The sequence below is a fragment of the Protobothrops mucrosquamatus genome, unplaced genomic scaffold, assembly GCF_001527695.2.
Source record: "Protobothrops mucrosquamatus isolate PMUCROS unplaced genomic scaffold, P.Mucros_1.0 scaffold1186, whole genome shotgun sequence".
NCBI classification, from domain to species: Eukaryota; Metazoa; Chordata; class Lepidosauria; order Squamata; family Viperidae; genus Protobothrops; species Protobothrops mucrosquamatus.
This window is the reverse complement of record NW_015387399.1, coordinates 60,563-80,892: the sequence shown is the minus strand read 5'-3', so window position 1 is coordinate 80,892 and position 20,330 is coordinate 60,563. Positions and strand designations below refer to the sequence as shown.

Sequence of the window (20,330 nt, the reverse complement as noted above, 5' to 3'; positions counted from 1 at the left end):
TTGCTAAGCGTCTGAAATTTTATGAAGTGACCATGGGGTTGCTGCAACAGCCTTAAGTGTAAAAAAAGGTCACGAATCACTTTTTTCAGTTTCATTGTATCTTCGAACAGTCACTAAATGAACTGTTGTAAGTCAAGGACTACCTGTATAACATATGGTATGATTTCTCTATATGCTTGTTTTGATTTTTTTCCCATATCTGCAATTAGATTTGTCTTATTGATGGCTATTTTATTTTGTTACCTTGCTGGGATAATTTTTCTTAATAGGGTACTTCAAATATTTTAACTATATAAATGTAATGTGGTACAAAAATGAAATTTGAATGGGGATTCAAATATAGCTTTTTACTTATACTTTATATTTTAAGTAAAATTACTTATTATTTCCTAGCATTCAACCATTCTAAGCCTTGTCTTTTTCTAATAGTTTTGAACACTTTTGTCAATGACAGAATACCATATTAAATATTAAATCAAAATCACTAATTCTTCTAAGGAATGGCATTATCTCTTATTACATTTGAACATGCATGTTATAAGAGCTTCTAAACTGAATGGGTAAAGAATAAGGCTTGACTGACCCTGTTTGATTTAAGTTTTTCAAGTTATGATTTGTGTTTCCTTTTAGCGTTTACAAGGACTAGAAGTATAACTTAGATATATTGAGATACTTATGCAATATAGCCTAAATGAGGATGTCAACCAATTTAAACGCTGTTGTATGTTCAGTACACAATTTGTCAGTCTCTTTCTTGGGTTATTCATACGGAGAGAATTAGGAGACAAGGATATGACATCCAGAAGTTGCCACTAACTGTAGAAAGAAGGAAATGATAGATTTCTTCCGAAATGAAAGGGTGAAAATCATCATGCTTCCTTTTTCACTGTAATTTTTTATTTCCCTTACTGGGAGAAAAAGAGAAGTTACTTGGCTCCCAATTTAATTCCAGCAAAAAGACTACAGTTTTAGCAGCAAAAATCCAACAGTTCTACTTTCTATTAGGATATATTCTTCTTTGGATGAAAGAGGTTGAAAATGGTTGTCTATAAGTGTATATAAGGGAGATGTGGATGTGTGTGCATGTAAATAAATGTATCATCAAAAAGCTTTGTGCAAAACGCAGGACTTAAATTTTCCTACCAAGTAACTTTTTTTGATTGGACTGTTACATGCAATCTCAGAAATGAACTTAAGTAACTGATTCCTAACAAATTAATATAATTTATTAGAGTCTATGTTCTAATATGCAAAATTGACACGTGGTTTGTTTGCCAACTAAAAGGTGGGAAGGAAAGGAACAGAATGTAAGGGGGGGGGAGCTGCTATTAGTCAATCAACCACCTCCAGTGTGCTATTCCTCCATTAGGACTCCAAGCCAACTGGCAAAGCCAGGTCTTCAGGCTTTTGTGGAAGATCAGGAGGGTGGGAACCAATTACACCACAGGGAAAGATGTTTCAAAGGGCCATGGCCACAGCAGAAAAGGCTCTTCTCCTGGACCTTGCAAGTCAGAATTTGTTGACTAACGGGATCTGTAGCATACCTCCTCTGCCGGCACAGGTGAGGCGGGCTTGTCCCATATGGATGGATCTCTCTCTCTCTCTCTCTCTCTCTCTCTCTCTCTCTCTCTCTCTCTCTCTCTCTCACACACACACACACACACACACACATGAATGTATGTAAGTATATAGGTATATATACACACACACTGTATTATATATCATATATAAATTATAACCTTTGTCTCTTGAGTAACACTATCATCATTTCATTCTTTTTCTCTTAGTAGTAAGATCTGCTACTCTGCTGATTTTAAGTATTATTAATTTTCTTGGAATCTGCCCATTTTATAATTTTTTTGTTTTTTTCTTGTGTGTTTTGACTTTCTTCACAGGTTCCTTATTCAATTGTCTACTGCCTTTAGTTTCCTATCTCATGGTTGCTTATGCCAGTTGCCAGGTATTCTATATGTTTAATTTTAGTTCCTACCAAATAAACAACGATTCAGTTTAGTTTTACGAGCAACTGAATATTCTATACCACAGGGGTCAAACTCGATCATATCACGTGATGTATTGTGACTTTTTTGCCTTTGTGGAGCTGGGTGGGCATGGCCTGCATGTGATGCATCCGGCTAGCGGGCCGCCAGTTTGACACCCTGTTCTACACTATCAAGAAAACCATAAATAAGAGGTGGAGGATTTATCACTAAAAGTGCAATACAATGTGTATAACCAGAAAGACCTATGAACAACTTAGTTTCTGTTGAAAAATTCAATAATTTTTTAGTCTTATAATTAACTTCGTGATTCTGCTTTTAAGTTGCCAACCTATGTTTAAGGAATATTTTGAACCTTTCATTTATCCATTGTAAATTTAGTTTACATTTGAATAAGATAATAAAAAATATAGTGTAAAGGCAGGATAAAAATATTTTAAATTGCAGAGAATTTACGCTGAATTTGTCAGCTGGAAAACTGACAGCCTGGGTTTGAGACCCGAATGCTACACAACAGGGTGAAGTCCCGTTACTTGCCCAACTAGCAGTTCGAAAGCATGCATATGTGAGTAGATAAATAGGTACCACTTCGGTGGAAAATTAACAGTGTTCTGTGCACCTCGGCATATAGTCATGGCCACAGGACCACAGAAGCATCTTCAGACAATGTTAGCTCCCTCAACTAAGAAACAGAGATGAGCACTGCTCCCTAGAGTCAGACACGACTGGACAAGGGAAATGTTTACCTTTTTTTACAGTATTTATATTATAATGTATTTATATATAAAAAGTAAATGCATGCAGTTTATTCAAATAAAAAATAATAAATTCAGAAAACAAATTAACATACAATAATTATCTAAATGTCTTTTGTACTTTAACAATGACTTTCACACAGTCGGTACCACAACTATTCTTGCTATCATCATTTTAACTGTGACCCAATGGGTCATCATTTCAGAAATATTTCTTTAGTAGATTCCTTCAGCAATGGCAGAGGTTCTTATGTAGTTGAAAACCTCTTAAAAATTCAGGGAAATATTCAGAAATGTGTCTGCCTTGAAAGTAGCCCATGCTGAACTGTATAGTACAATCAAGCATCAGGACCTGACCATAGGAATACACATTTGCATTAGGTCAAAAATCCTTTATGGCATTTTTATGTCATCAAATTTTTATACAATTTGCCAAACCTCAAATACTTGAGTTATGTATCCTGGATTTTGGACGCATTTTGTACATTAGCCCACCTGAACTAATTTTTAAGCTTCCTTTAAAAAGTTGTTGCTCCATGATGCACTGTTTCATCCAGTTAAAGGTTATACACATAAGAGTTTTAGTAATATATTAGATGTCAATAAGAACATACAGTATTATGTTTATACATTATATTTCATAGAGAAAGAATATTTTTCTTTCTTTTTCATACTACTAGCTACTGAATTAAACTGAATCATCTATGCTTCCTTTACAAAGTGATTTTACATAAGTTCCTTTCTTTCTAAAACAGATGTATTTCAGGGATACAAGAGTAGCTACTTATTCCCACCAGGTTTTAATTCCATCATCTTTTTTCTTAACTAAGAAGGAAAATGTTTCCAACATGTTAAGACCCTCCCTGTTTTTATTCCTGAATGAATTTTCTTTTGAAATAAGTAGGATGGCAAAATTCTTCCAGGAATACTCCCAATTTTATACCAAAATTAAAACCACAGATGTTGAACTAGTTTTTAAAAAACATAAGCAATGTACAATATGTTAGGACTTCCACTTGAGTACATTTATTTGGGTTACTTATCAATTCAAATTGTTTTTATGAAAAGCATGTGGACATTAAGAATTTTCATCAGTTTAATGGAAAAAAATATTGTGTTCACAAACAAGTATGAATGCCTTTTATTGCCCAAACCACCTGTTTCTTGCTTACCTATGACTCACTGATTTCTTGGCTGTAGAGACATTTCTTTACATTTATTTATAACAAGCTCCAACTGATCCATTAAAAAATTCTGTGTCCGTCCATGCGCAAACCTGTGCCTGTGCATATGTGTGTGTGTGTTTAAATCAAGAGAAAGTAAAAGAAAAAGCAACAGTTTAGTAGTATTTTCACATTCATTAAGACAAAAACTTTAAAACAATATAATATGATTCAGTGGCCCATTTTATTAGGGTTCATGAAGGTCCCAATCAGTTATCTATGACAAAAGGCAGTTGAGTGATATTAATACATTCTTCATCCCAAAGCTCTATCTGAATAATAAAATGTAGAAATCAAGATGATCCATGCCATCTGACACTACCTGGAGCTCCTATTTAATGCCTTCACTTTAGAATATTGTAATAGTAGAACAGCAAGAAATTAATTATTATGAAGGTAAAGGAACAGATTACAAAATATAGGTCTTTTAGTGGAAGGTGAATGCAGTAAATAATTTTTGTTTGTTTTTGTGTTTAGAAAAAGCTACCTAACTGCTATAAAACTAATTCTGAAAATTTCAAAAGAAAATATGACAAATATTTATATATAGATGTAAGGTAAAGTCTCCTTCAAATTGAGGTTGGTTTCTCAAGACATCATGTAAACATCTATATAGCTTTCTTGGTAGTGATATAAAATGGTCTGCAATCCTTCTGCTGTATGTTTTTCTTTCCTGGTACAGCACACAATTCTCTATTAATATTCTAAGTATTTTTACAACTGTTTCATTTTTTTTCAGATTAAAAAAGCTCCTTGAACAAGATGCAGTTTATCAAGCAAACAGAGAAAAGGAAAACTGCAAGAAAATAAACAAACTGAAGGAGGAACTAACAAAACTGAAATCATTCACTTTAATCGTAGTGGATGAACAACAACGATTAACAGAAAAGCTGAGTCAGCAAACTCAACAAATTCAAGATTTAACCACCTCTACAGAACAAGCACATGAAAAACTCTCCATTTCAGAATCAAAAGTCCAAGAACAGGAGCAGAAAGCGCTCAGGTTGGAAGGAGAACTTCAAACACAAATTAGAAAGATTTCCCAAGAACAGGAAGCTACAATGGCCAAATTAACCAATGAAGAGAGCCAAAATCGTCATCTCCGCTTAAAATTAACAGTTCTTAGTCGACAGGTTGATGAACTTGAAGAAACTAACAAATCCTTAAGAAAGGCAGAAGAAGAACTGCAAGATCTAAGGGAGAAAATCAACAGAGGGGAATGTGGAAACTCTACCCTTATGTCTGAAGTGGAGGTGCTCCGGAAAAGAGTCCTAGAGATGGAAGGAAAAGATGAGGAACTCATAAAATTGGAAGAGCAATGCCGAGAGCTTCATAAGAGACTAGAAAAAGAAACTACACAAAGTAAAAATTTTAAAGTAGAAGTTGATAGACTCAGCAAGAGAATTATGGAGCTTGAGAAACTGGAGGACGCTTTCACCAAGAGCAAGCAGGAATGTTCATCTTTAAAATGTAGCCTGGAAAAAGAAAAAACATTAACAAAGCAGCTGTCACTGGATCTTGATGGCCTAAAAGCTCGCATAGGAGAGCTTGAAATGACTGAGAATAAATTAGAAAAAACAGAGTTCATGCTTAAGGAAGATCTGTCTAAACTGAAATCATTAACTGTAATGCTTGTAGACGAGAGGAAAACAATGAATGAAAAAATAAAACAAATGGAAGAAAAGGTACAGACTGCAAATTTACAGCTGCAGTTGGAACAAAAAAAAGTTATGTCAGTCACGGAAAAATTGATTGAAGAGAGTAAGAAAGCATTAAAATTTAAAAATGATGCTGAAGAAAAAATGACCAACCTTACAAGGGAGAGAGATGAATTGAAAAACAAACTGAAAACAGAGGAAGAGAAGGGAAATGATCTTTCCTCTAAGATGAATTTGCTAAGAAAAAAGCTTCAGTCCTTAGAAGCTATAGAAAAGGAATTTCTTAAAAATAAACTTAAGGAGACAACAAAACTTAACCCAACTTTCCAGCAAGAAAACAACAAGATTAAAGAACTAGTTCAGGAAATTGAGAAGCTGAAACATAAACTTAAAGAAATGAAGGCCATAGAAGATGATCTCATGAAAACTGAAGATGAATTTGAATCTTTAGAACGCAGATATGTAAATGAACAAGACAAAGCCAGATTTTTATCAGAGGAACTTGAGATAGTGAAGAGAGAACTGGCACGGTATAAGTTAGCAGAAAAAACAGAATGCAACCACGAGCAGAGATTATTCAGAAAACTCAAGGAAGAAACAGCCAAGTCAGGTCATCTTTCAAGAGAAGTAGATGCACTGAAGGAGAAAATTCATGAATATATGGCAACAGAAGATTTAATATGTCATTTAAGAGAAGACCAGAGAGTCTTGCAAAAGAAACTTACTCATCAAGAAAATAAAAACAAAGAATTAGGCAGAGAAATGGAAACTCTTAACAAAGAACTGGACAGGTATAGGCGTTTCAGTAAGAGCCTGCGACCAAGTCTCAATGGAAGGAGAATCTCTGACTTACAAGTTGTCTCCAAGGAAGTACAAACAGAACCAGCTGATAATGAACCACCTGATTACAAGAGTCTAGTTCCTTTGGAACGGGCTGTCATAAATGGACATTTATATGAAGACAGCGATAATGAAGATGATGATAATGATGATGAACCAATGATATCTTTCAAATACAATAGTTCCATTGCAAATGTAGCAAATAACAGCAAACTTTGGATCCCGTGGATGAAGTCCAAAGAAAGCCACATTCAAAATGGAAGAATTTATGCCAAGCAGAATGGGAGTTGTATTCAGCCTGGAAATTTAGTTTTAAGCCACACACCAGGCCAGCCTCTTCATATAAAGGTTACTCCAGACCATGAGCAAAATACAGCCATGCTTGAAATAACAAGCCCAACTTCAGGGAATTCTCACTCTTTTACTAGTACAGCTGTGATACCCAATTGTGGCACATCAAAGCAAAGGATAACTATAATTCAAAATGAGTCTTTAACTCCTATAAAATCTAAAGTCCCTGATGTCTACCCAGCTCAAGATCGAACCATGGCACCTCTTACTATGACCACTTTCTCTAGATCTCAAGCCCCTGAATCATGTGGTTCTATAATATCTGAAAGAACAAGGTCTCCTTTGGCTTTGACAAGCGGAAGTTCCCCAGAGCAGTTACTTTCACCAGTGTCCTTGGAAATGGCTGACAAGCATACCGTCTTCAAAGTATCGCCCGAAAGGCAATCATCTGCGCAGTTTCAAAGATCCAACAGTTCTAATTCTAATGTAATAACTACTGAAGATAATAAAATACACATTCATTTAGGAAATCCTTATGCACAAACTATTTCTAATTCTGTAAAAAACAGTAATCCTTGCACTCCTGTGCAAGATAACAGAACTCCAAATGGAACACCAAATAAATCTGTCAACAAAATCACCAGCAGCATCACTATTACACCAAGTGCAACAAGTCATCCCCGACAGTCACAAATTACAGTAAGTAGTGTCTACCGCTGACTTTTCCTAATTCTGCTGACATACACATCACTATTGCGGATGTATGCTTTCCTTCCCAGGAAGACTATTTTTGGGACAACCTTAATGAGAAATTGGGGCAAGTTCTTTGCATGTGTCAATAACAGGATACAAAACTAACTTGCTGGCTTGTCTCTTTAATCACATGGATTGTGCACTTACTATATTATCATCTGTTCAGTTAAGTATTTTCTGTTAGATACTTAGATATGTACCTGTATAAATGCAACTTCATGTATTTATATTGTTACTATTATCATTAGATTATCTTGCAATTATTTCACTGACAAAGTTTAACATAAAAGTCAATATTTTTCTAACCTGCAGATATCATTTTATTTTTATTCTTGTATGTGTGTATTATTTCAAGTAAACCATGCATATTTATTTTTAGTCATTAGTCACATCTGTTAATCTTTAACCAGATATTAATATTTAGTCAGTCTGTTGATTTTTTTACTTGGCTGGATTTGCTGTGGGTTTACATATAAATACTTTCAGATTGAGCATTATATAAAATTGCATGTATTTTAAATGATGATAATGAACTTAAATGAGACTCCATAACAGTGTACTAGTTAAGAGAATAACCTGAGAGCCAGAGGGTTGCTTAGGTATAATTTGAACAAACTGATTATCTGGTTTAAGCAAGCTTTCCTAGCCCAGTGCCCATAAATAAGTAAAAACTATAAGTCCCAGAACTTCCAGACATCATACCCAAAATTGCCCTGAAATGTCAAGAAGGCAACCGGTTTTGGAAGATCGGAGTAGAACAATATAAGTCTCTTAGTGATTTAAAAAAAAATAGCCTTCAGTACAGGCTGTTTTAAAGATTTTATATATGAAATGTTTTCTTTAATTGTGAGGAGTTAAAAAACCCACCAAAACAAAATTAGCAAAATACTTTTGAAAAATCAGTGTTTCTCCTGCTTATTTTTCCTTAAACATAAATTAAGATATGGTACCCAAGTTGTTTAAAGCCAGTAATTTCTTTTACCCCATATTTTTAAGAATATAGGAAACTATCTCAGATGTGATTATTTATTCATCTAGGCCAGTATTCTCTACACCAGACTTTCCCAATCTAATGTTCTCCAGATGTGTTGGAAATCAACTCCCATTTTCCCTGCTATCATGGCTATCACCCCTGCTTGATGTGAAGTCAAGGATGTGATATCATTCACTTGGGGAGGCTGCTCTCTAAAGTCTCAGGCAAAGAGCCATACAATCATATTGTATTTGATTTTTTTAACTGGAGATGCTTGGTATTGACCTCTGCCTGTGAAGTATGAACTCTGCTGCAGAGCTCTGGTTCCATATTCACTTAGTTAGCAATCCTAATTCTCAAAGATATAAACTGACTCTCAAGACCTTAGACAAATGAGATGACAATTCTAAAAAGAAAAATAGTGATATTTTGTCATCTTTATAAAAGAATCCACAAGAATTTTTAAAAGCAAGCATTCTCAAGTAAATAAAGGATGCACTCTGTCCTATCAGAGTACAGAACATCACAGCCAAATGAAGTTTCATGACTTAAAATGGGTAATGATGAAGAGCATATGATTTCCAGGATCACAAGTACTGCACTTGCATTCATTTCTGGGATTCCCAGAAGCATCCAGCTGACTGCTTTAGAAACAAAATATACACCAAGCAGATCTTGAATGTGATTCGGCACAGCTGGAACTGTAAATTCTATGGGTTCTTTGGTGCTCTGTGAACTTGGCTGTTTTCTTTCAGACGTTTCATTACTAAACTTAGGTAGCAGACTGATGATGTTACCTAGTTGGGTAATAAAATGTCTGAAACCCTGAGCTACAAATATTCTCTTCTATTGGTTCAACTCTTGGTTTTTAGTTTTTGTTTTGGAAGACAAAATACCCCATTCCATATCTTGACTAATTGCTCAAATGAATACAAACAACCCTGAACACATAAACCAACTGAAACTGAAAATTGTAGGGACAAATACAGAAAAGAGGACATAAATATTAAGGCTATCCTGGGCTTAAGCTCTGGTTTCAAAAAGATACTCTATGAAATGTGAACATAACTTGTCTGCCACTATTTAAAGCGCCAATATCTTTGCACAGGATCATGTACAGTGAGGGAAAAAATTATTTAATCCCCTGCTGATTTTGTACGTTTGCCCACTGACAAAGAAATGGTCAGTCTATAATTTTAATGGTAGGTTTATTTTGACAGTGAGAGATAGAATAACAACAACAAAAAAATCCAGAAACCATAGCCAGAGGGCATATCAAGAAGCAAAAGATGTGAGCATTTTTTAGAAGCTAGAATAGGTAGGTAGTTTTAATAAACAGGCAAACAACCTAGAAACAAATAACCTAGGAATGACTTGTTGTGAGTGCTCCAACACTGGAAAAATTTAAGGAGAGATTAGACAACCATTTGTTTGAAATGGTATAGGTTTTCCTGCTTGAACAGTGGGTTGGACGAGAAGACCTCCAAGGTCCTTCCAACTCTATTATTCTGTTAACTTAAAAGAAAAGGAGCAAATATTAGGGATGTAAGACAAGCAATATTTTCTGGTACTATAGTTTGGGAACAGGTAACTCTTAAAATGTTGCTAGAAATTTCTCTTCTGAAGCAGCAAGGGGGAAATGAGCTACAGTTGATTTTTGTATTAGTATTAGTACTGATTAATATTCACAAGAATACTAAACAAACATCAACAATAGTCAAACAATATAAAACAATTACAACTATTTATTTCAGCTGACCTAAATCTTCAGTTTATCATTTATTTATAAATTGATTTATCAAATTAATTTGTATTTCCACCTATTTCTTTTACAATTCCAGGGAGCTGACACATGATTAAAAAAACACTATAAATGAGTAACAGAAAATAGTACAAATATAAGTAGCACTTGAAGCCCCCACAGCCTACCTCCAACCACACAAATAACACATAAAATAGGCTCACCTGTCATCCATACCCAGGGGAACAGGTCATATAATGGGCAAAACTCACTTAACTGTCTGGCTTAGCAACGGAACGTTTGGACTGAATTGTGGTCATAAGTCATAAGATTTAATATTAAGCATGTCTCCTTCAGTACTGCTAGTACTCTAGCCTCTGCGTATGTAGTAATTCACAAAGATTTACTCAAGATCAGCTCTTATGTACAATTTATTTAAATGAATAGAGAAAAATGATCACAGCTAGAAAACATTTAAGATCTTTATTTCTACTCAAAATGCCAATTCTGTACCAAATACCATATGAAAAACTATCATAATATTACTGTAATCGGCTGGCAACAGATGATGCCAATTGCCTCTAAGATTCTTCTACTTTTAACTTAAATACAGGGTTTCTCCCTAAATGCTTCAAATGGTAACCACATCCTATGAAATTAAGCAATTCTATCCTGAACCCACAGTAAATTAAACATCCTATAATATAAGATTTAGAAATCCTTGAATCATCAATTACATCATAAAGGGCAATGGCAAGGTATAAAAAACAAGCATTTACCCATTCTTTAAAGATTCATTTAAAAGTGTATGTGTGTGTGTATAAAACTGAATATGTGTCTATGTGTGTGTCTGAAAACAGCAAAAGTTGGGTCATACTATAAGCCAGGGGTGTCAAACTGCAGGCCCGCAGGCTGGTTTCATCATACTGGAGCCACGCCCACCCCATTGCCAGCAATAGAGAAAAAGCTCCGATACGTCGCGCGACATCATGTGACGTCGTGAATTTGACATGCCTACTATAAGCCATCCATACAAGTATTATTTTTCTGGATGAGTTGAAAGTTAGGGTTTTTTTTTTTCCAACAGAGGCTAACCAGATCCTATTGACATACACAATTAGGGAAGAGGAAAGAAATTGTCTGCAACTATTCCCTACATTTGACAATCCATAGCTACAGTGTTTGGGCAAAAGAGGTCTTAGAAGTAGCAAGGAACATGTAAGAGCACGCAGCAGTAGCTTTCTGAACTTCCTTCCTCTGGCATACCACTTCCCAGGCTTCAAATTATCTCTTCAAGCTGGGCTCAGTGAATCGAAGGGGTTTAAAGACCCATTTACACAAGCAGCATATTTTCTAGCTGCCATGCTTATGTAGCCTGAAGATATAAGGAAGAGAATGAATTAGTTTTCTTATTTTTTCCCATTTAAGATAATCCCTCTAGAACCCCAAAAACATCAATTACATTTAAAAACTTTTAAATAGAAATAACTGAATTGGTGTTTAACATTTCTATGCTGTTTAAGCAGGTTATACTTTAACAATGCAAGTAATTCTCAACTTACAACCACAGCTGGAACCAGAATTTTTATTGCTAAGCAAGATGTTTGTTAAGTGGGTCATGTCTGATTTTACAACCATTTTGCTATCGTTAAGCAAATCACTGCAGTTAAATGAATAGTACAGTTGTTAATTGAATCCAACTTCCTCCATTGACTTTGGTTGTCAGAAGCCAGCTGGGAAGTTTGCAAATAACTGATCACTTGACCCTGAAACTGTCCTAAATGCATGCCCTGAACTTTGATGACATGACCACTGGGAGGTTGCAGGACTTGTAAAGGCAAGGACTGGTTGTAAGTCACTATTTTCAGTGCCACTTATAACTTAGAAGAGTCTTTAAACTAATGTCTCAAGTTGAGGACAACCTGTATATAAACAACATTTTTATAACTATGAAATTTAACCTTTATTTTCTAAGTTTAACTTCTCTTGTGTATCAGTATCTTGAGATAAGCCATTCTCCAAATAATAGAATTATTTAGAGAATACATATGTAATTTTGCAGTGAAATATTCTTAAGGGATTAAGAAATGCTTTTATCATATACAATAAGTTTGATGCATGTTTCCCTTACGTTTTATAGTTATACAATTGATGACTCTCTTTGCCACCTTTACAGTTCTTCCTTTTAAATATATTTCTATTTCCTTTAATACTGTTATTTAGTATTTTATATTAGTATAAAGGACTAATATAATCAGAGGACTAATCAAATGTATTAATATAAGTTTGTGTTTGGCCCCATTTATGTATAATATTCCACTGACATAAAATAGTTCCCAACTATTTTACTTGTAATACTTGTAATAGCAAGTATTACAAACCCAGAATAGAGACTTTGATGCATGAAAGGAAGATTTATCAAGATTCATCTCTGGAACTGTAGAGAATCAGGAAGATGATATTGAAAGAAATTCTGCAGGCAAGAACCATTATGTAAAAAAAGTGGGCTGAAACATTCCTTAAGGCAGACATGTCAAACTCGCGACGTCACGTGACATCGCGCGATGTATCGGAGCTTTTTTGCCATTGCCGGCAATGGGGTGGGCGCGGCTCCGGTATGATAAAACCGGCCTGTGGGCCGGCAGTTTGATACCCCTGCCTTAAGGCCTGGCAAACAAGGTAGTATTTGGAAGAGACTCAGGAAGGACCCTTCCTGGTTCAGTGAGATATAAGGAGGAGACATAATGCACAGGCTTGCGTGATTGTTATTATAGCCTATTTCAAAGAAGTATAGTCTTCCTGTGGAACTAATATCCTGATCAGGTCTACCCCTCAAGGCAGCTAGGAACTATCAATTTGCAATTTCAAAATGTTACACCGTATTCCTTAAGACAGAAGTGGGCAATGGCATCTACTTATCACTTTTATAGCTCCTGGCATTCTTCAGGATTGTCCTACTGATATTCAGAAGTATAATTACAATTTTCTGTGGTACACTGTAGTGCAATGAAATAATAGCCAAGCTAGGTCTTCCAGCTTAACAGGATGATTTTGTTTAAAACCAACACTATCCCAAATAGACTCCCAGCAATTAGACAACATCTGTGGTTTGGAGACAATTAAAACAACAACAACAAAAGGGCAAAATAAAATGCAAATCTATACGCACTTAAGAATAAACTAATGAAAGTTAGCAATAGCACTTAGACTTGTATACCGCTTCACAGTGTTTTACAGCCCTCTCTAAGCATTTTACAGGGTCAGCATATTGCCCCCAAGAATCTGCCTCCTCATTTTACCAACCTCGAAAGAGTGGTAGGTGAGTCAACCTTGAGCCGGTGAGGATCAAACGCCTGGCAGTAAGCTGAATTAGCCTGCAATACATTCTAACCATTGCGCCACCATGGCTCCGTCACAAAAGTTACTTTTCAGCAAATATGAACAGGATTGCATGGCATACAATATAACCAGATACAGTAGTTGTGGGGTACAGTATGTGGCAGAATGGCATGCAGGATTATTCAGAAATCCCCTATATACAACAGAGCTCTCTCCTCTATGTTCAGAACTCATGAAGCATCTACAGATGGCTTGCAACTCATCTATCTATGCTACCTGATATTTAAAAGATATTAAAAGTCCAAGTCACAAGTTAACAAAAGCAAATCAATGGCTGAATGAACTCTATTTAGCGTTCAATTGCAGCTGCTCTAGAACTGATTAATTTCACAGAAAAATTCATTTTATCGCAACAGCCAATATATCACACAGCAAACAAAAAAGCTGTTTTTAACCTAGTCATATTATTTCTTCCTCTATATAGAATTGTTTGAAGTTCACATAGCAAGCTAAACCATGTCTTGTTTAAAACCACACAGTGGCTTTGTGTAATAAATAAATCTAATTCATTATCTACTCTGACCCATAGTAGCTCTCCAAATTATAGGTTTAATATATGATTTCACATCCCTGCATATTTTCTTAAGTGGGGAAGTCAGAGACTGAATTTTTTTGATAAAAAATCCATTTTCACTAGAACTACAATTCCTTATTTGAAACAAAATGCAACTTTTATCATACAAGTTGCCACAAATCTTGTTTTGATATTCTGCAGAATTAAAAGTCAGTGGTTTCTAACATATACAATTTGTACTGACAAAAACAATTCTTAATGAAGCTTATAGCTAATTTGAATTTTGTACAGATGCTTAAGTGGCTATATGTCCAAGGAGATTATAAACAATAAGTCTTAAAATCTATTCCCAGTTAGTTCCTAGGTAAAATTAGACCTGGTATTTAAAAAAATGTACCGTAATTATCTGAGTTGGTTTTTTTAAAAAAAATTCCAAACAAATTAAGAATCTTTGTTTCAACTTAATCTTTGTTTCTTTCTCCAGTGAAAAAATATTTTGAAGGCAAACTAATTGCTGCCCAATGATAAGAAGCAGAATGACTAGAACAGTGGTGGCGAACCTATGGCACGGGTGCCAGAGGCGGCACTCAGAGCCCTCTCTGTGGGCACGCGCGCTGTCACCCCAGTCCTAGGCCTTCAGCTGGGTTTTATAAAACCTTTTCACTTTAGGCCTCTGCCGCCGTGTACAAAAAAAAAAAGTTCAATCAATCAGTCAATTTCAACTTCTTGAGGGGAAAAAAAATCTTGCAAAGTTGGAATTGATTGATTGAACTTTTTAGTCCCATCCAGTCTGCCGTTACCACCGCAGCCACGCCCACTCAATGGGCCACACCTACCCAATGGGCCACACCCACCCGGCACCCGATGATGCATAACTGGGTTTTGGGTTGCAGTTTGGGCACTCGGTCTCTAAAAAGTTCGCCATCACTGGACTAGAAGCAACAATGCATGCTTTCCCCTTTACATATTTCCTCTTCATCACGTCACATAACAGTAGTATATTAGAGTATATTAGAAAAAAGAAGCCAGCACAGGTTGAGAGGCTGGACTCTTTACCAAAATCCAAAAACCAGGGCAAATGCCTAGTTCTCCTCTTGGGTTGGACAAGATAAGCATCCAGGAAAACTAACTTCAGAAAACAGCTTCATGAAGAAAACTATAGCCAAGTTTGCTCTTTATCATAACACAACATTAATTATTAGAACAACTCAGTTCTTTAGGTCAGTTCCCTTTCTCCTATACATTTATAATTTGTAGCAAAATCCTTGCTCCCCTAGACTAATAATCCTTATTACCTTATCCTACTAATAATCTTTTGCTCCTTCTGCTAAGTAATAAGTAGCCACCTTATTATCAATACAATAATTTGACTTTCTGGAATAGAAATCAATCAATTGTATCTCACGCTAGCCAATTATAGAAGAACATTGTAATGAAAAACCTCTGAAGGATATTTAAAATAAATTAAAATAAATGAATGTGGTCTGTCAAGCAAACTATTACAAGGATGTCATATCAGATGATGAGAAAAATACTCAAGGTCAATTTTCACACTGCCAACACTGCCCCTCCAATTGATCATGAAGCTTCAATCTTGCCTGCAGATTCAGTTTTGCTGCATATACTGTATACTGTTTACATTTTATAGCCTTAATTTAGTGGCAATGGTTAGATATGTGTAATTAGAGTTTAATGCAGTCCTCTCCAGTCTGACCATTTCCAGATGTATGATTGAGTTCTGGACTATGCTCCTTCCTGAAATCCAGAGATTAACAACACCACTAATATTAAAGGAGACATTGAAAGGTGGTTTAAAATGTTGGGTGTCAGCTGACCAGAAATTGGGTTTTAAGATGATCTGGGAAACTTAGCAGTCTATAATAAACTACCAAAACTCCAAGCCAGTACAGGTGGTGCTTGACTTACCACAATTAAGCACAAAATATTTGTTGCTAAGTGAGATAGTTGTAAGGGTATTTTGCCCCATTTTATGACTTTACTTGCCACAGTTGTTAAGTGAATTTATGCAGTTGTTAGGTTAGTAGCATGGTTGTTAAGTGAATGTGGCTTCCCCATTGACTCTGCTTGTCAGAAAGTCACAAAAGGTGACCACATGACCCCTAGGCACTGCAACTGTCATAAATTTGAGTCAGTTGCCAAACGTCTGAATTTTGATCACATGACCATGGAATGCTGCCATAGTTATAAGTGTGGGATGAAAGGCAGGGAGATGGGAGCGCACGGTTGCACAAGCCGAGCGTTGGCTGGTTCCCGGTCACCCTCTCCACCACGTGGCAGGACCAGAGAGGGGAACGCAACATGCCAGATGCAGAGCCACAGCCTAGAACTGCTGGCAGCCAGCAACATATGAGCCTCTGTGGCGGCTGGAGAGAAAGGGTGAGGAGGAGAAGAAAACAGGAAGGGTTTCTCTCTCTCTCTCCCTTTGTGTGTGTGCGTGTGCGTGTGCGTGTGTGTGTGAGAGAGAGAGACAGACAGACAGTAGGGAAGCGAAAGTGTGGGGATCGGGGAGTGTTGCAAACAGAGTAAGCAAACTTACAAAAAGTAGATCTCTCTCTCTCTCTCTCTCTCTCACACACACACACACACAAGTGCTGCGTCGGGGAGGTGGTGTGCAGGCAGGCGAGAGAGCAAATTTGCAGATTGGTTTTGTGGTCTATTCTTGCCGCCTCCCCTCCCTAAAATCTAGTTGATAATAGAACTCCTTGGATTGAATAGGAAATTAAGAGGAATTGGCGTGAGTTGAAATTAAAAGGCCGAGTCAACTGCCCCCTTCCCAATTATTTTGTCGGAGACGTGAAAAGTGTTTCTTGCTTCTACTTCCTCTCATCTGCTCTTTTATAATTTAATCCAGCTTTACCCAAACTAATGTCTTTTGGGGGTCATGGACCACAATTCCCATCATCCCGTGGCTATGCTGGCTAGAAATGGAATGCCTTATTTTTTCTGCAGTATGCACATAGGGGGCAGTAGGTCTGTGGGATTTAGATGTATTTAAACATTTGTTTCTTCTGCCTAATTTATTAAATCAATGTCTAATTTGAAATTAAATGTTTTGGAGAAATCCAGGGTGGTTTACAAGAAAACTCTCAAAGACAGCTATTGTAAAACATCACCAGCACTGCTTAAAACAGTATTAAAACTGTGTATTTTAAGAAAGAAAAATATTACTAGTAATTTACTTAGTGATGTTTGACCATAAAATGTGTTGTTGTTCTACATATGCCTGGCTGAACAGTGTGTTTGGAATTGCCTTTAAATGGGTGAGGGATGCACTGTTCATCTTTTCCTTGGGAGAAAGTTCTATAATTGGGGTGCTGTCTCTGAGAAGGCTCTGCTCGTGGCCACTGTTCTATAAACCAAACCAGGGGGATCATCTGGTCTAAACGGATGGTAAACAAAGATGATTAGGGGGCTGGAGGCTAAAACATATGACAAATGTTTGTGGGAATTGGGACTAGGGATGGTGACATGATAGCAGTGTTCCAATATTTGATAGGCTGACACAGTGAAGAAGGGGTCAACCTATTTTCCAAAGCATCAGAAGGCAATAATAGATGGAAACTAATCAAGAAGAAAACCAGCCTAGAACTAAGGTCTTGTGAAAACAACCTGTGAAAAGGCTTGCTTTCAGAAGTTGTGGATGCTCAATCACTGGAGGCTTTTAAGAAGAGATTGGATATTCCATTGTCTGGAATGGCATAGGTCCCTTGCTTGAGCAGGGGGTTGGACTGGAAGACTTCAAAGGTCTCTTCCAACTTTGTTATTCTTTGAGAGAAGCGCTGCCAACCTCTACCCCTCCCCTTGTCCCTTCCTGGGCACAGAGAGAGGGAGGGAGGGAGGGAAGGAGGGGAGGGAAACAGGATGAAAAAAAGGGAAGGAAGGAGATGGGAATGAAAAGAAGGGAGGGAGGGAGGGAGGGAGGGAGGGAGGGAGGAAGGAAGGAAGGAAGGAAGGAAGGAAGGAAGGAAGGAAGGAAGGAAGGAAGGAAGGAAGGAAGGAAGGAAGGAAGGAAAGAGATTGGAATGAGAGGTAGGGAGGGCCTGAAAGAAGTCCTGCCTTAGCACTTCGCCACCAGCAGCCCTGTTGCCCTTTCACCAACCCCTGGTGGTCTCCCATCCTGAGGATGCTTTGGTTACAAAGCCAGGTCTCCTCGCATGGAGAGGGAGTGGGCCTCCCTCTGACCCATGCACTTTGCCCTCCTGCACCCACCATGAGCAACCTGGCCAAGGAGAGCAAGCACAGCAGCCTTGAGGAGGAGGTAAATGTAGCTAGGCACCCTCTTGGGGAAGTGCGGCTGGGCTAGGCAGGGCTGTGGGGTCCCGGTGCCATGGGAGCTCAAGGGCCAGGCTGGGCACTTGACCTCCACTGCCCAGGGCTCCAGGCAGTCTGTGCCACCATCCAGGGCCCCCTCCGCACGGCCTGAAAAGGACGGTGAGGCTCCTCCAGTGGACCATGCCCCATGCTCATCCCAGTCCTGCCTAGGCCCGCAGAGGCGCCCCTGATGCAAGTGAAGTCGAGCTGGCCACGCCTACTCAGACCATGCCCATGCCAGCCATGCCCACCCAGTAGGCCATACCCACCCCAGCCACACCCACCCGGCCCCCCGAGGGCAAGCACAATGCTGATGCGGCCCTCAATGAAATTGAGTTTGACACCCCTACTATATAGCATCGAACAGAATTTGATATTATTTCAGGTTTCCTATATAAATTTTATTAGCAATAATACCATATTTACTTTTTTTTCTCAAACTGATGTTCTCAATATTTTCTTACAGTTAGGAATATCTTATACACATCTCAATGTCTCTGCCCCAGAATCTAAAAAAATTCAAATACTACAAACTATTGAGCTTTGCTGCCATCTAGAGATAAGAACTAGACTAAATCCTTCCAAGGATTTGAATATTCACTAAGACTGCACAAAGCATTTGGCAAACCATTGTACTTTATATCTCACAACAATGACAGATCACCACAATCCCAAAGGGCTTTTCTTTTAGCACTAGGAGTCTAATTCTTTCCTGAATCAGGATAACACTATGGTTGGCTCTTATAGTATATTTAGCCACAAATTAGCCAATATTTAACCTAGATATTGTGATTATCCAGTCCATATACTGTATTTAGCACTTGGTATGATGTGTTGTGCCAATCCAAGGAATTGGGTTAACCAGAATAAAATGAATAACCATAGCTCTGTCATGCAAGTGAAGCCCATGACTGGGTTCACATTAAAATGAATTGCTGCTTGTTTGTATTTTGTTTAGTATGTTGTACATATCTGAAAAGGGGGTTCTGTATGCTAGGATTTACAATTTACTGTGAATGCAAGCTATATAATATAGTAGCCATGGTGGTACAGTGGTTAGTACTGCAGATTAATTCTGCTGACTGCCAACAGTTTGATCCTGAGCAGCTCAAGGTTGACTCAGCCTATCATCCAAGGTCAGTAAAATGAGGACCCAGATTGTTGGGGTCAACATGCTGACTTTGTAAGCCGCTTAGAATGGGCTGTAAAGTACTATGAAGTGGTATATAAGTCTAAGGGCTATTGCTATTGCAAGTATTTTCATTTTTTTAAAAAGTAAAAAATATTGATATCTTTTGAAAATACTTTGTCAAACCAACTTATACATTAAAATTAATAACTGCAAATATTTTTATTTTTTTAATTATAGATTGCAGATGTTTTCCGTCAAGCAATTCCTATTAGAAACCCTAAATCAAAAACCATCAATACAACAGTGCTACCAGTGAGGACATCTTCTGGACAATAGAAGAAACCAACTTAAGATACTAAAGATGGGACATCAAACATTATCCGATCTATTCCCATTTTGCGTTTCTACGCAAAATGTCAGGAAGACATAAGACGGCTGATGTGTGATATAATTGTTATCTAACTCATAAGTAGAAATGATTTTTTGCACACCAATACAGCAAAAATGATTGATGCTGACACTGGAATTACAAAGGATTGGGATTTTCTCATAACCAAAAATCTACTGTTCAGTATAATATTGCCCCATTTTCCTAATATGAACCAAGTCCCACAGTTTCTCCTACACTACAGAATGAAGTTTCCACTTAATTCAAATGAAGCTACTGTGAATTTCCCACATAGCTGTAACTTTGTATTTTAGACAATGTCAAAACAACA

General features: G+C 37.2%; 2 protein-coding genes across 2 annotated transcripts in view; one reads left to right on the top strand and one right to left on the bottom strand.

The window, feature by feature from the left end:
- CMSS1 (cms1 ribosomal small subunit homolog) overlaps positions 1-20,330 on the bottom strand; it is a 145,556-nt gene that overhangs the window by 122,658 nt on the left and 2,568 nt on the right. The window lies entirely within an intron of this gene.
- On the top strand, positions 4,722-20,129 carry FILIP1L (filamin A interacting protein 1 like). The gene is given in 2 exon segments (XM_029285015.1): positions 4,722-7,466; positions 19,849-20,129. Coding segments are annotated over 2 exon segments (2,652 nt in total). The 5' UTR covers positions 4,722-5,039; the 3' UTR covers positions 20,074-20,129.